Source organism: Osmerus eperlanus, chromosome 10 (assembly GCF_963692335.1).
Source record: "Osmerus eperlanus chromosome 10, fOsmEpe2.1, whole genome shotgun sequence".
Taxonomy (NCBI): Eukaryota; Metazoa; Chordata; class Actinopteri; order Osmeriformes; family Osmeridae; genus Osmerus; species Osmerus eperlanus.
Window position 1 is genome coordinate 16599076 of NC_085027.1, and position 15901 is coordinate 16614976.

The 15901-nt window shown below is 46.3% G+C and overlaps 1 protein-coding gene across 4 annotated transcripts in view; it reads right to left on the minus strand.

Annotated features, from left to right (window-relative positions):
- Positions 1-15901, minus strand: part of tcf12 (transcription factor 12) — a 77653-nt gene that overhangs the window by 9932 nt on the left and 51820 nt on the right. For 3 of the 4 annotated variants that reach the window (XM_062470923.1, XM_062470921.1, XM_062470922.1), the window contains exons 9-13: positions 8399-8498; positions 7512-7651; positions 6465-6612; positions 6187-6257; positions 1602-1707 (exon numbers count right to left, since the gene is read on the minus strand). In XM_062470923.1, coding sequence (XP_062326907.1) covers positions 1602-1707; positions 6187-6257; positions 6465-6612; positions 7512-7651; positions 8399-8498 — 565 coding nt within the window. Of the gene's footprint in view, positions 1-1601; positions 1708-6186; positions 6258-6464; positions 6613-7511; positions 7652-8398; positions 8499-12862; positions 13030-15901 lie in introns of those variants that run through there. The other variant, XM_062470924.1, reaches the window with a different exon arrangement.

A 15901-nucleotide genomic window follows, 5' to 3' on the forward strand; every position in this document is an offset into this window, starting at 1 on the left:
CAGTGTTAGTGAGCCAAGCTCTGGGCTGACGGAGCACCGTCTGGTCTCCATTACACTGAAGCCCAGCCAAGCTCAGCCCAGCCCACATACTGGAGCAGAGGAGAGTACACACTGTAGCACAATTTCCACATGGGGACTGTGTTTAGGTTGCCTCTCTGTTATTTAAGCTTTTTGTCAAAAGCTGTTAGAGCTGACCTCATTTTCAACTGCTTCTCCCAAAATATAATGTTGTAGAGAGAGTGAGAGATAGAGGGAGGGAGGAGGAGGGGCGGGGAGATAAATACCATCGGTTTGTTTCTGACAAACATTAGGATAACATCTTGCTTGGACCTTGGGGTACTGTTTAGGGTAGGACTTTCCACTGATCCATCCTCCAAAACAGTGAAGCACACCCACCCAGCACCCTAGTCGACGTGTATCAGTGAGCCTTACTCTACACATCGCCTGGAAAAGCAGACTTTAATTAACAGGCTATTAAAAGCTACTTTGGCACAGGAAATGAAGGGGCCTCAATGTTGTGCCTCAGCTTTCTCTCTGGTGTGAATCAGGCAAGAGCCTCTCATGAGGCTCTCCGAGCTGAGGCTGGGGCTGAGACTAAGATTGAGGCTGGGTCTTGGGCTGAGACTACGGCTGAGGCTGGGGCTGAGGCTGGCTCGTATGATAAATGAGTCTGAGGCTCTTGACTCTGTTGTAGGGCCAGGCTAATTGAACACACCAGCCTGGATAAATAGGCAGTATCTGTGTCTAATCCTAATGAACAGATGGGTGCATTCTAGCTCCGTCTCGACCTCAAGCCAAATGATGCACCGGCCTTCATTTAGAACCTCTCAGTTATAAAAATGAATAAACATATTTTCAGTCATCCAACTTTCCCTCTCAAACTGCAGTAACTTTGTGTTTTTTATCTGGGGGTGGGGGGGACGACAGCGATCCAGACAAATCCTCTTGACAGAACAGAAACAGTCCACACACACACACGTATTGTCATTTCTTATCGTTTGTGTTTCTTTATCAGCTATAACGAACAAACCACACCCAAATGACTGTGGTGTCAGCCTCCAGAAAGAGGCATGCATCATGTGACAGGTCCGTGTTATGAAGGTCCGGGTGCCTGTCTGGAGAGAGAGAGGGGATCCCCCCTGTGTGAGGCCGATATGGGCCACCTCGTCAGCTGAGTCACGGCCGCCCCCCTGCCCCCCTCTGTCAGATAGATGAGGCCCCTTTGCAGCCTGGTCTGTGGGGGGGGACAGCTGTCCACGGGCCAGGGCAACAGCTGAGGTCGATGACGGGGGGGGAGAACGTGGGGGGGGGGGGGGGTACGCGGGGACAGCTGTCGCCAGTACATCATCACATGAGGAACAACTGCCCACTAAAACAACACACCGGGACGTCCCTTTTCTGGCAGTCTCGCTTTCTCTCTATATCGGCCCTTAATTTCCTCACCCTTTCTCTCTCTCTCTTTCTTTCTCTCTCTCTCTCTCTCTCTCTCTCTCTCTCTCTCTCTCTCTCTCTCTCTCTCTCTCTCGATGCATCTCTTGGGAATCTGCAAACTGATGCTCTACCTGCCCTTCCAGAGGGGGCGCTGTGGGTCACCACTGTACCTGCAGACGATGCAGCACCAGCCGTGACCGTCAGGGGCGAGGGAGAGTCAGCGGGGGTCGAGGGGTTGGATGGAAAACTACTGCTGGTGTGGTCGGGAGAGTAAATCTGTAAAGAGAGAGATTGGAACATTGGAGGAAGGGATAGAGGGAGACAAAGAGAGAGAGAGAGAGAGATCCGTCAGTATGGCAGCACATGCGACCCTTTGAAATCCCAACCTGTCGTTCCTCCATACTTTCTTTTTTATTGCCTGTGTTACCATCCCTCAGCCAGCGCCAGGCCAAAATTGTCTCATCAATTCTGGGGATTTAACTACCAGGGAGCCCATAAACGTGCTCAGTGCAAACATATGGGCCTTTAACTGTGAGCAGGGTCCTCAGCAAAAGTGAGAAAGCTGTGTTAAACACAAGATTCACTCTGACACCTTCATAGAACCAGTCCCCCTCCCCCCACTGTGGTCGCTAGCTACTGTCATAGCCTGCTCATCACAGCTCTTACTGGAACTAGAGGGCAAGCAGGAAGACCACTTACACCATCACTGCTACCGTCACCTACTAGGGGGACAGAGAACTACATATTCACTTGAGATCTAATGAAACCACTGGAACAAAGAAAGTGAACGTTTAGGCTAAGGGGGACTAAAATCTCTCTCAAATACCATGAATATCCCTCTATCGTGTTTCAATACAACTCCAGCATAAATCCGCAGTGTAGCTGGAGATAAGAAGGGGTAGGGAAAAAGGGAGAGAATGCCAGTCAGAGAGAGAGAGAGATAGAATGAGACAGCAAGAGGGAGGAATAGAAAGAGAGAAAGGGAGAGAGAGTGAAGCCATCATTAATCCTTCAGTTAAATGGGGTTGTGTGTGTGCATGTGTGTGCATGTGTGTGTGTGTGTGTGTGGTAGAGGTGGGGGAGGGGGTGCACCCCCCTGCTGCACCTCTCTTTAACTGACCTCACCATAGCCTGAACCGCCTGGCAGAGGAAGTCTCTAATGTACTAACTATCCTACATTTGGGAGTTTGAGAGCAGGTTACTGAGTTTTCAGGATGTCATGTCAATCACTGGATCATAAGGGGGATGAAGTGACTCGGAAGCACAGAGATTACATCTTTTCAACTTCCTCTGGGATTTCATTTGATTAGACAAATGCTGGATTAAAGCACACAACACATCTCCCATTTTCCCCCCTTTCATCAGAGGATATTTGGTGCTATAATGGGAATGCAGAAATCCGGGAATTAGGGCTTGATTCCATCTAATTAGCAGAGACAAACAGTAAATCCAGTGGGATTTCTGTTCGAAGTAAGGTTCAAATTGCACTCCAGCATTTGGCTTCTGAAAATACTTTATACTTTATTACGCACTCACTATTGATAACCATATTTTAACACTGATCTTGCTTTGTATTGCAATCAACACAGAGCATCCAGTGAGGGCCGAGGTTATTGTGTCTCTCTGAGTATGTTAAGAGTAAAAACCAGGCCCCTGTAAACGTGTGCATTTTAACCTCGAGGGATTTCATAACTCCTGACCCTGTGGTGTATGGCGGCCTATTCATCTCCTCCGTGGCCTCTTCTGCTGTATTCAAACGGCGACACCACTAATTTTACCAACAACAAATGAAGCTCCACCCCCTCATTGGTCATGCTCCCCCCAGGCGGCGGGGGGCCAATAAGCAGTGCCGGTTTAAAAGGGCGGAGAACAAAAGGCTCACAAAGGGAGGGCCTGCAGAGTTGAGCCACAGCAGTTAGAACCCCCCAATCCCCCCCAACACCGCCCACAGCCCCCCCCCTCCCCCAACACCGCCCACAGCCCCGCCCGTCGTCTCAGCCCGGCCCAACCGTGTCCATTTCACTACATCTTTGTCATGCTAATGGGATTGAGTCTGAGAATACAAAAAGACTTAATTTGTGATTATCACCCCCCCCTCTCCCCCCCCCCACACTCCACCACCACACACACTCTTTCGGGGTGAGTATAGGTAAGCCATCCACTTCCCAAATGTAAAGCCATGAGGCTAGTCAGATGTATTTTTTATCACTTTTTTATCACTTTTTCCCAGGGAAGAAGTTATGAAGTACTTGGTTTTCATGATATCTGAAGATAGTCAAGGGCTGGTGGCTGAGTGGCTGAGCGGTTAGGGAATCGGGCTGGTAATCTGTTCGGTTCGATTCCTGGCCGTGCAAAATGACGTTGTGTCCTTGGGCAAGGCATTTCACCCTACTTGCCTCGGGGGAATGTCCCTGTACTTACAGTTTTTCTCAATTGTTTACACACAAATACTGGTACTTGAGACACAATGACCAAAACATGTAACTCATGCACCAACCCCATGAACCAATTGTGCTAAACTACAAGCACAATTCCTGCTTTACACTCAAATTGCAGTTCTAACACACACTTTTTTCAAAACACTACACACAATTCTCTGCATTTGGCACAATTTTCATGAAGAAAATATTTTGTTTTCACAAAGAACACACTGCCATTCAAATACGCACACTGACTCATCGCATGGACAAACACCTGTCACACAGTTTTACAATTAGCAATCAGAGCTTTAGAATAAAAGGGCAACAGGTGACCTTTTCTGTTTTTGAGCAATGGATGCCAACATTGGAAACAGAGGCAGAGGAGTGAGAGTAAGAGGAGGAGGACAGGGAGGACGAGGATGAGGAAGGCCAAGGACCATAATCTCTGATGAGATCCGAGCCGCTTTGGTTGACCATGTAGTCAACCATGGTCTAACAATGAGGGAGGCTGGGCAAAGAGTACAGCCAAATTTGAGCAGGTACACTGTAGCATCCATCATCGGGATTTTCCGAAATGAGAATAGGTAAGAAATCTACTCTCACTACAAAATTGCAGTAGGCCTACTGCATATCAATACAGTACTCAATGAGTACAGTAGTAAAGTATTGCCTGTGGACTGTTCTGTAGGACTGTAAAAATAAAGTATGTTTCAAGTATTTGGAAAATGTATTCCTACTTTGTATTCCTACACAGTATTTACAGTATTTTACTATATGTTTGGCAGAACTGAAAGGTGGCCGGGAACGTCTTCTGTCTCCTGAACAGGAAACTGAAATCATGAACATGGTCCTAGAAAATAACGCCATAACATTACGGCAAATACAAAGAAAAATAATAATAATGTAACTGTATACACTATACAGTAAATTATTCTGTTGTTTTGTATGTAAACCGCTGTATGTGCAACTTTGTGTTGGTTGGGATGTACACTGTGTACATATATGTAAAATATATTTGTTACCGTGTATTTCTGTGTTCTGAGTATAAAAACAATATTCTCAAATATTTTACAACACACTTATGTATGTACTGTCTGTAGTAAATGTAACACTGAACAAAAAAAGGCCTAACTCACTATGATTAATGAAGAAGAAGTGTTTTCCATTCATCATAGTGTTTTACATTGAGCACATCAGTGTTCAAATGGTTCTTATAAATGTCTATTCATATGATGGTTTGTGTTTGTCATTTGAAAACAAAATACAATTTTGAGATTAAATAACATTGTTTTGAATGTTAAGTTTAATTTTGCAGGAGAAGTGAGGGGTTTTGCCCATTGTGTGTGTGTTTTTTTGATTTGTGTGTAGAGTTCTGAGAGTATGAGGTATGCATTCAGAAAATGTGTGTAACCAATTGAGAAAAACTGTAATGTAAGTCGCTCCAGATAAGAGTGTCTGCTAAATGACGTAATGTAATGTAAGGTCTTATGCTGGGCTAAAGATATGGTTATGGGGATCTAAACAGTAGAGATAGAGGAGGGTCAGGAGCTGAACTAAAGGCTGAAATATACTACTCTGACTCCATTACGGACAGACAGACAAAGTCGCTCTGGATAAGAGCGTCTGCTAAATGACTAAATGTAAAAAAAAGTCCACAAGTCCAAAAGGTAGAGCTGCTGCTTGCCCCCCACGGATTTACCCCAGAAGATGGAGAACGGAGTCTAGAGTCAGAGCTACTGGGAGTCCAACCCTCAGCATGATGCATTAGAGGACAACACAAATACCAAGGGTTGATTATTCAAACTGGTGCATAATCCATAGGCTTTGGGAATGTTTTTTTGAAACGTACAATTCCCTTTCTTGTACACTGAGATTAAGACCACAATTATCCAGGCTTAGGCCCAAAAACTACTGCAAACATATCCTCTGGGCTTATTTAATCAGTGTTCAGTATAGCACTTAATACCCGATGGAACCTGCAAGGTCTCAGTCTTTAGAGATAGAAGCAGCCATTATTCTAATGCACTGTCTCCATTTACCACAGACACTGACACTTTGGTTTGAAGGTAAGTCTGGGTGGGTAGACATGACCAGAGGCATTCACACCCTGAGAATGGATCAAAATGGACAGGAGAATGCCCAGTAGGAATTCCTCAACGTCAATGTAACCAAAATACTTCAAACCAAACAGATTACAACAACGCGAGTGTGCAATTTTAGGTGGACTGGGGATTTGCCACTATTTACATGAACAACAAATGGGTTTTTAACCCCTCAGATAACTCTCTTGAGCACCAGGCTGGATGTGGAGGGGGGGGGGGGGTGGACAACTCACCGAGGCAAGGGCTTTGCCCAGCGCGTCTCCAGTTTGTGAACCTCCGCTGCCGTTCCCCCGATTTGTGGCAGCTACGACAACAGAGAAGCAGGCCTTTATAATACCGAGCTTAGACACAGCCAAGAGAGGTCACACAGCACACACAACAGCCAGACGGCTGCCTGACCCAGTGACATGAGAGGCTAGATGTTCATCACAGATCACACCGTTTTTTTTACATAGATACATTTTAAGCAGGCCTCAGGACTTGAAACTCCACACACAAACAGACAACGTACCCATGACTCCCTCGGGGGCGTTGACGGGCGGGGTGGTGTGTGTGGCGTTGACGAAGGGTGAGGTGCTGGCATTGCTGCGATGGAAGCTGGACATTGGAGGAAGACTGGCGTTGATGTCTGTTGGAGAGACCGAGTGTGGAGGGTAGTTCTGAAAGACAGAAACACACAGGACACCAGTTGGCTTCTTAGTTTGGAGAGTTCACTTCTACCCATGATTCCATTTTACTTCCTGGCCGGTGATGAGAGTGATGCTGTGGTGTGGGAGGGGCAAGAAAGAGACAGAGAAGCACGGACATGATAGAGACAGAGTGAGAGAGTGAGAGAGTGAGAGAGTGAGAGAAAGAGAGAGAGAGAGAGAGAGAGAGAGAGAGAGAGAGAGAGAGAGAGAGAGTGAGAGTGAGAGAGGAGAGAGGAGAGAGTCTGCATGTGTTGTCCTTTCACTATAGACTGCTTTGCAACATTATTTTACCTGAAGATTCATGCCAATAAAGCATGATCAATTGAAGTGAGTGAGAGAGACAGAGAGTAAGAGAACGTGAGAGAGAGTGAGAGGACAGAGAGAAAGACAGAACGAGAAAGAGGAGAAAGAGTGTGAGAGAGAGAGGCAAAAAGAGCGTGAGAGACAGACAGAAAGAGAGAGTGAGAGACAGACAGACAGACAGAGTGATTGAGAGGGGGAAGGCTTTGGTCAGATAGCAGCTGCAGCCACCCAGTGACTCCCTGACAACCACAGTCAGCAGACAGAGCAGATCAAGCACTGATACAGGGTCAGCAGTGTATACACAGATAATGACCAGACAGACAACATCAGATAGAGAGATAGCAAGACAGAGAAACACACACACACACTTACTAAAGGCGCGAGTGTTGTGTGTGTGTGTGCTTGTGTGTGTGAGTCTTGGGGAGGATTTGGGGCTAGACTACCACAACGTCTGGCAGCTGAGAGAATACACAATCACACATTCAGACTTTACGTGTGCAGTTCTATAGAATCAATTTGAATTCAATGTCATGTTTATTGTGTGGACACCAGCTGGGCATGCTTACCAGACGCTCGTGTGAGTGCAGGTTGCCGTAGTTTCCAGACTGTGGCATGTGAGATGACGACCCTCCCAGCATTCCACTGTAGCCGGGCTGGCTGATCCCATTGGATGAATTCCACTGGTCCGAGGAACTATGGGTCCCATCTAATGACACACACACACATCAAAAAAACGGAGAGCAATTCAAGTCTATTTCAAGCACATTCTGATCGTTTACGATCCTCCTTTGGGCCAACGTGAGGATCGTCCGCTTGACGGGAACGGATCAGACCGCACTGGGGAACAGGGATCGCTTTCGTTTCAGTTTGATTGGTTGTGGCCAAAGTCGGGAGGAGATTGAATTCAATAGGCCTGAGCCCCCGTGAAGAAACCAACACACACACATGCAGCTTGATGATGAGAGCTGGGAGAGACCTCTCCACAGAGTTCAGACCTTCTCTGTAGAGTCTGGAGGTCACACCATAGGGGTTTGTCTGTGGGTCCGGTTCTGGAACCGAAACACAAGCCAGGCTCTGGACACAGCTGACATAACACTGGGCTCCCAGGATAACAGAGACACCATCCCTTCAAAGAGCCAGGACTCTCAGTCCACACACACACATACACAAATACAGATCTACAAAGGTAGGAACAATGTAAGTGTCATCGATTTAGTTGAATAGTTCAAATAGTTCAACCGATACAATCTGATACACTGGAGACAGTAACAGAGTATGGTGTTTTTATGATCATGGTGCATCGTCACTAAGGAAGTACAGTATACCGGAGATCAGCAAAGACAAGACGTTCATGCTAAACAATCACTACAGACCCAGGATCAACATCAGCACTCAACCCAGTTGGATGAATTCCGAGATGGAAAAAATATGGTTAAAAATCGGAGTCACTCACCAAAGTAAGTGCTGGCGAACATACTGCTGGGCGGTTTAGTAGAAGAGTATGAGGGGGAGTCTCTGTTGAAATCTTCAGAGTTGGGAGATGGTGCGTACACCTGCCGAGAGAAAAAACAGACATTATTAGCGGGAAAAGAGCAGCGTGAGGTTGAGGCAGCACGGCTGTGTTCTGGGGCCTGTCCAACTCATTATCCTCTCAGACTAGGGGTGAGATCCCCTCTCTCTCCACGATAGCTCCAGCATAATGAGAAGGCGGATGAATGAGTAGACTAATGCAGAGGACCTGCAGCTTCGGGGCTGCCCTAAACCCCCACCCTCCTACACTGCGAATGTCTCTGACATTAGACAAACAAACTAACTCTGCCGCGCCTCAGTTCCTCACAGGGGCGGCCGTTTGAAACGCAAGGCCCGGATCGCATCTTCGTAATGAGTGCTGCGCTCGAGCTCAGAATCCACCATGCCATTTGAAGGTCTCCGTCGCACAGCAGCTGGGCTCATTTGGAAGGTTCCGGGAGGGAGGAGTGGATTACAGGGGGTGTTTGCATTTCAGATCGTCTCAGCTCTTAATGGAAGTATAATGACATTGGCTCACGCGCTTACAATAAACACGACGCAAATTACTCCTCGCCAAAGGCACATATCAAATGAGAGGGCAGGGAAGAAATGAGGGGGGCAGGCGGGGTTTATTATTTATTATTATTTATTTTGGTACCTGTGAACGAGGGGGTGCTGAGGAACTGCATACTGCTGTGCAGCTGTGTCTGTGCCAGGCTGGGCACAGAGATCAAAGAGACTGGAGGCCAAACACCAGTGATGTGGTCCCTTACTTCATCCCCTCCAGATGGGTGGAGGGAAGGAAGGAGGTAGAAGGAGAGCAGAGGACTCACCAAGTCACAGCAAGGGCAGGTCCCTAACACTACCCATTGCCTAGCAGCACAAATCACCAGCAGACCTGTCAACCCTTACACGCACTCCACCCACCCTGTCCTCTAAACACCTGCCATGTAAATTAACTTTTAATGACCTGACAGCTAACTCTGGGGTTTGAATCAAAACTTTAAAGGTGTATGATGCCATTAGATATTGCAAGAAGTAAAGTAGACATTAAATGGTCAGTGTCATTTTAAAAGTTGATTTTCCATTTACTCACTGACGGCGCACCGACTAGGACAGACAGGCACATGCGCACACACACGTGCCTGTGCACCCGCACAAGGAAACACGTGGGCCAACATCAACACTTTAAGCACCAAGTCAGCTTAGCCAACGCAAGGCCACGGGGTCTTGCTGAGCGAGCGCTTCGTCTGTGTGTCATTGGCTGTGTGTTAACACTAGCACCCTGGGAAGGGAGGGGCTCTCTCCTGGGTGCGCCGGCTCACACATGTGAACCAGGGTGTGGGGCTCCCGTGGTGATCCCAGGTTAGCCTACCCAGGAGCGCAGGCTTTGTCTACGTCTGAGCCCTCCATGGGCAGCATATGGCGGAGGACAATGCTAATTGTCTCCTTTACCCTGGGCTAACCAGTCGAGGCATTAATAAACCATCCCTAATGCAGGGAGCGTCGTTCTGCAAGGCCTCTGGAGGAGAGGGCCCGCCTGGGTTTCCTTTTACCAGGACGGTAATTAAGGAGCCGTCACTCACACAAACAGAGGGTTCCAGAGGGTTCCAGACCAGCCCCACTAGCTCACTGGGCCTGTTGTGTGAGCTAGCCCTGCTTTGTTTTGGACTTTCTTATCAAAGAGAAACACTACTTCGATGTGTCTTCTCACCATGAAGTTAGAATTAATTCAGGAAAAAGATGAACTTAAATTCACCTCAGGCCTCATTTGACACTTGTGGTCGATCCTCAAGTGGGCTAGTGTCCCTGTACATTTACTAAAAAAAATTCTAGTGGGGTGGTTGTCTAGATGAGGGCAGTGATCTCCTTCCTTCTATCCAAGCCTACATCTAAGTAGGCCCACTCACTCACCTCCCTGCCTGGCACACCTGCCCTTGATCACCACCAAGCAAAACAGCACATGGAAAAAAACATTAAACTGTCAACATAGGGATATACCAAATGGAGTGGAAAAAAATTACTCCTTTAATTAAAAAAAATACTTTAGAAAGAAAAAAGCAAGACGGAAACAACTGATAAAGTCACAAAGAGAGAAAGGCTCAAAGCGTTGGACTGCAAATGACAACAGCAGTATCCTGTCTCTGCATGTCACTATTAGGAGTCAAAACCATGCCTGGGGGCATTTCTTTTCAAGTCCACATCTAACACACTACTAAAGGCTAAAAGCATACAGCTCCGACACAATGGTCCCCCGTTCTAGCAATGTTCTGCCGTCCTGATGGGACACGTCCAACATCTCCAGTCTGCTAGCAGTCAATGCTTTCAACAAGACGCTTTAAGCCTGAAGCTTTTCATGCAAAAGGCCCCCAGATTTAGGACTCTGGGGGAAAACAACTTTGAAAGAGTGAGCTGTACTGTCTGATTATGGAGGTGATATGCTGCAGCCTGTTTAAGGAGAGCTGTCAGTGTGCTTTCAAGAATCTCTGGCCAAATGCAGTCATTTTCTTGGGCTGTAAACACTCATTTCATATTTCCTCGGGTGAGATGGAACACATTTTCCGGATGCTTCCTTGCTGAAATCCTCATTGCACTTGAGGGATATTAGTCAGGAAAGGCAACACCTTAGATAAATATACTCCACCCTTCAAATCCTCTCAAATGTTAGAATTCTCTGAACCTTGGGCAACTTCTTTTTTTATGGAATTGGAGGAAACAAAGGAAAAAACTTCACACACCATAAAAACTGAAATCAAAGACTTAAGGGCCCTTGCCAATAAACTAGTAATCGCGCTACATACAAACATGTTAATGTGAGTTCTGGTGACGTTTTGAGAGTTAACTATAATTTTGGGGTATTTTCACCCCAAAAAAGCTGGCCTGAAGAACTTTGATATTGGTTATTTATCGACTGCTGCGCATCATAAAGCTCAACTCTGACCTGCAGTGCCCACATGCTCCCAATTTTCTGGTACGAATATAAAAAAGATCAAAGTGGTCTGTTCTGTGCTTAAGGAACAAAGGGGATTGTGTCCTAATGGGATATAAATAAGTATAAGTTAGCTGACCTTATAAAAGTTAAGACCTGTACAGTGATAATGATAACCATCAATCAATGTAGAAAACAACTGTAGTTACTGTAATAACTACCTTATAAAGAATAGCTATGACGTATTGGTCTAAACATAATTAGTTAGTTAAATAAAGGAATGGTAAGAAATGTAGAAATGCACCAGTGAGCAGAAGTGAATGAGGCCTTAACAGTGATGTGGAGTGTGTTGGTGTAGGAGAGGGGCTGTTTCAGTGGTCTCTAGAGAGAAGCTGCCTCCACACCAACAGGAAGCAGAGGGTAGGTCTCCTCACGTCTAGTGTGGTTTTGTAGAACAGCAGCAGGCCCTGAGAGTGTCAACACCTCCACTCTCCTACACCTGCCACACGAACACTTTTAACGTCGGAGGAAACGCTATCTCACTCCAAAGCAGTTCAGCCGCAACACGCATGCACACGTACACACGCATGCACACACATGCACACGCATGCACACATACACACGCACGCACACACGTACACACGTACGCTTACACATACGGTAAATTTAGAATACAACCTCAAACACAAAGTTTTAAAGACAACCTAAAAACCAAAGAGTGTCTTTCTGAGAAGTCCAGGAATCACATTAGAGTAGAGTCAAGAATGTAGATGTGATTAAAAACAGATGGAATAACAGCAACGCTGGTGCTTGGACCTCAATCTGCAAACAGGAAAGTCAAACCTCAACAGGCAGTCACTCTCCCTTAATCATTCCCAGACTCCCACTTGTTATTATTTCAAGCTTGTCTCAGTGTTGAACCAACCAGCCAGTACAAATAAATGCAGTGCTTCAAAAACAAGTTTGTTCTGTCTATCATACTGATTAAACCTGTTTAAGAAAAACTTAATTTAACCTTATATCATATATACATTTAAATGAAAGGGAGACCTGAGCCAGAACTGTTGCATTTTTACAACTTGAAACAATTTACAATTTTTCAATTTGACAGGGGGAGTGCTAAATATGGGACTGACTTTGATCAAATATACCTGCTGAAAGTAGAAATCCTGACATTACAGTCCTACATTTGAGGTGAGCATGAAAATAAATAAATTGTTCTGACACACAGCAGTAATTACAGTTACAGAATATAAGGATTTGGAGAACTACAAGACACACACACACACAGAAAGTAGGACCATGCAAGACGCTCTATAACTCTCTACCCAGGCTGATCACAATCCCACTTTCTGTCGCTCTCTCTCTAGCCTGCGTGCAGACACACACACTCACACTCCCAAACACACAGCGCACCCACAGACAAGCACACACGCACACACACTCAGACTGCAACAGAGAGAAGAACTGAGTACTCACCGATTTCCCGTTGTAGTAATACATTAAGGAGTTGTTTCCCATTCCAGGGACAGGGTACGCGCAATACATGATAGCTTCTGCAAATGCAGTGATGGCTCAAGCAAGTGTATTGTTTCAAGCCTGCTCCCTAGACACACATCCAACCCGCTCAAAGGGGACTAATTCTTCCAGTCCTGGCCCTCCACACATGGATCTACTCAGAGGGAACTTATGCAAAGCAGGACTGAACCATTCTTCCCTGTGTTAGGGGGTGTCTGTGAGTAGGGGAGGGGCAGATATGGTTCTTCCCTTTAAGCCTCATAAGTGCTGAGGCAAAGAGGAATAGAGCGAGGGGGAGGGAAGGAGGAGGGAGTACGAAGATAAAGGGAGGGCAGTGGAACAGAAAACAAATGTGAGAGTGGATTTAGAGAGAGAGACAGACAGAGAGAGAGAGACAGAGAGAGAGAGAGAGAGAGAGAGAGAGAGAGAGAGAGAGAGAGAGAGAGAGAGAGAGAGAGAGAGAGAGAGAGAGAGAAAGAGAGAGAGAGAGAGAGAGAGAGAAATGTCTCTGAGCACAGAAAATTAGAGATTTTCTGCAGGGGAACACCAACGAACTGGAACTAAACCATTTGCTTTTAGGCAGGATATCGTTCATTTGAATTCCTTCAAAAGCAAACAAATGACGTGTATGTAAATAAAGTGTTGGAAGAATGGTCTCCACCACAGGTTCTAATCCTGGATGGGTTCAGCTTCTGTTTTTTTATGATTTAATTAGTGTTAGATTGGTGAGGTTAAACTGACGGATAGGGTTTCTCTTTTAAACTGCCATCTGGCTGGAGCATTAACCTGTTCCCACAATCAACAAATGTGCAATTAGCATTCACCTGGGACAGCGGTCACTCGGTGCAGAAAGAGTATAGAACAAGATGACACTGATAGGAAGTCTGATTTGGTCCTTTTTAAAAGAATAAAACATAGGATAGTGAAATGAAAGAGAGAGAGAGAGAGAGAGAGAGAGAGAGAGAGAGAGAGAGAGAGAGAGAGAGAGAGAGAGAGAGAAAGAGAGAGAGAGAGGGGGGGAAATGAAAGAGGTAGGCGTGGAGGAGAGATGGAAGGAAGGGAAGGATGATGTCCTACCACATCTGAGCCAAAGTGTACATGTCCTGTCAGTGTTTCCATACAACGTTTACGTTACAGCTGATGTTCAGTGTGACCACCGACATGAGACTGTATGTTGTCGGGGAAAAATACTTCAGTGTGGTTCTGACTGTAAACAGACAGTTTGCGACAGCTGCAAGAGACTGCGCTGTGAAGTCAGGCAACAGGACTGGGATGGTCTAGTTCTTGCAGCCCCGGGTAACAAAGACCAGGAGACAACCACCTCACTGAGGAGATGAGAGCAAAAGGGAGAACTGAGAACTCACCGATGGAAGGGAGGGAGGAAATAGAGCAGAGGCGAGCAGGGCAGAGCAGAGCAGAGGAGAGATTTCTGACCCTGGTACCATACAGAGACACTTCAAATCCACTCCACCCAGACTCCATGGAGTCTTTCATGTCTGCCACTGGCCGCTTCCTGGACCAAACACAAGTCTGTGGACTCATTCAGAGCACTATTGTTATAAAAAAAGATGAAAGGCCCCGTTTTTCCAGAGAAAACTACAGTTTATTATGTTTTTCCTTTGGTACTATTATTATTTATTCCTCTTTCTTCTTTGGGATTCTTTTAAACTCTTCCAAGGCAGTGGGTCTACATGCTGGTACCACTTTATATCTGGAACCGTTTCAAGTTGATGCTTTAAGGAAAATTGCCATGATAGAAGTGTGTTTGAAGGATCCAAAAACGAGCCGAGGCACAGAAGACCGGGCTGAGAAAAAAGAACATGAAAGCTCAAAGAAAATGAGGAAAGAGAGATGGACACCAAATTGGTCGAAGAGCATCCATGTGTTGTTCACAAAGCCAGAATACTGTATGCAAATTGTCTTAAAGAGCCATATCCTCATCATCTTTCTAACTGGTTTCTTTGTAGTAGACCCACACACATACATTATTTGATAACATCTAAGAAATACTCACAATTCAGTATTGCTCCTCAGCCATCAGTGATCTGCTATGTTGTCCTGAGGTAGAGAAGTAAGCCCTGTAACTCATCCCTTCCTAAAAGCAAGCAGAAGACCTTGTGATCCACTGTAGGGCCCTGACTCTGAGCCCTGCTCTACAGGAAACTCTGTCCCACACCAGTCAGCCTCTAGATGGACCAGGTTAGCGCAGTCTATCTGAAACTGACTCCAAGTAGGCCAAGCCTTTAGCTCACTGACCAACCTCACACCTCGACCAACGATCCACCTGCTCACTGAACCCTTCTCAGAGCAGCCTCGAGAGTTGCTTACCAGAAGGCCTGTTTGAGTGTTGAAGGAGATTGAGCAAATCCACACGCCGAGGTCACCTCCCATCTCAGCTCACACATGGATTTGAACCATGAGGTCATGAGCCCCGGGGATTGTTTCCTGTGAGAAGCTGGGCTTTTTACAGAGGGAGTGGCAAAGGAGGGGGTTGGGGGGGGCGGGGGGGTTGCAGAGAGGGGACTCTTAATCTCAGTTTAACCCCCCCAGAAGGAGTTCACAGAAGAGCCACGCACAGCACCACCTTGTCTTAATGACACATTCCCTCCACATTGCGCAGATGATTTACAAGAGAAAAGCGTTGACGAAGCAGGCGTGTTTCCTCATTCGCGGGCTGCTCCAGTTCCAGACAGGCCACAGACGTCAGTTTGAGACGTTGGTGAAAGTCTAGCAACACACCAGTTTCCTCCTGCTCCTCTTATTTCCCTAACGCTTTGCATGCGCGGAGCACGGAGGTGTGCAGGAAAAAAAGAAGAAGTTATTTATAAAGCAGGCTTTCTGTGTGTGTGTGTGTGCTCTGGGTAAACACACACACGCACGCACCCAAGCACGCATCCTATGGTGTAACTGCCACGCTCTATGCATGTATAGCATGGCAATCCTGTCTCGGCCGTGGATGAGCTGGCCTAGCTAACTGGGATGACGTCACACCCATACGCA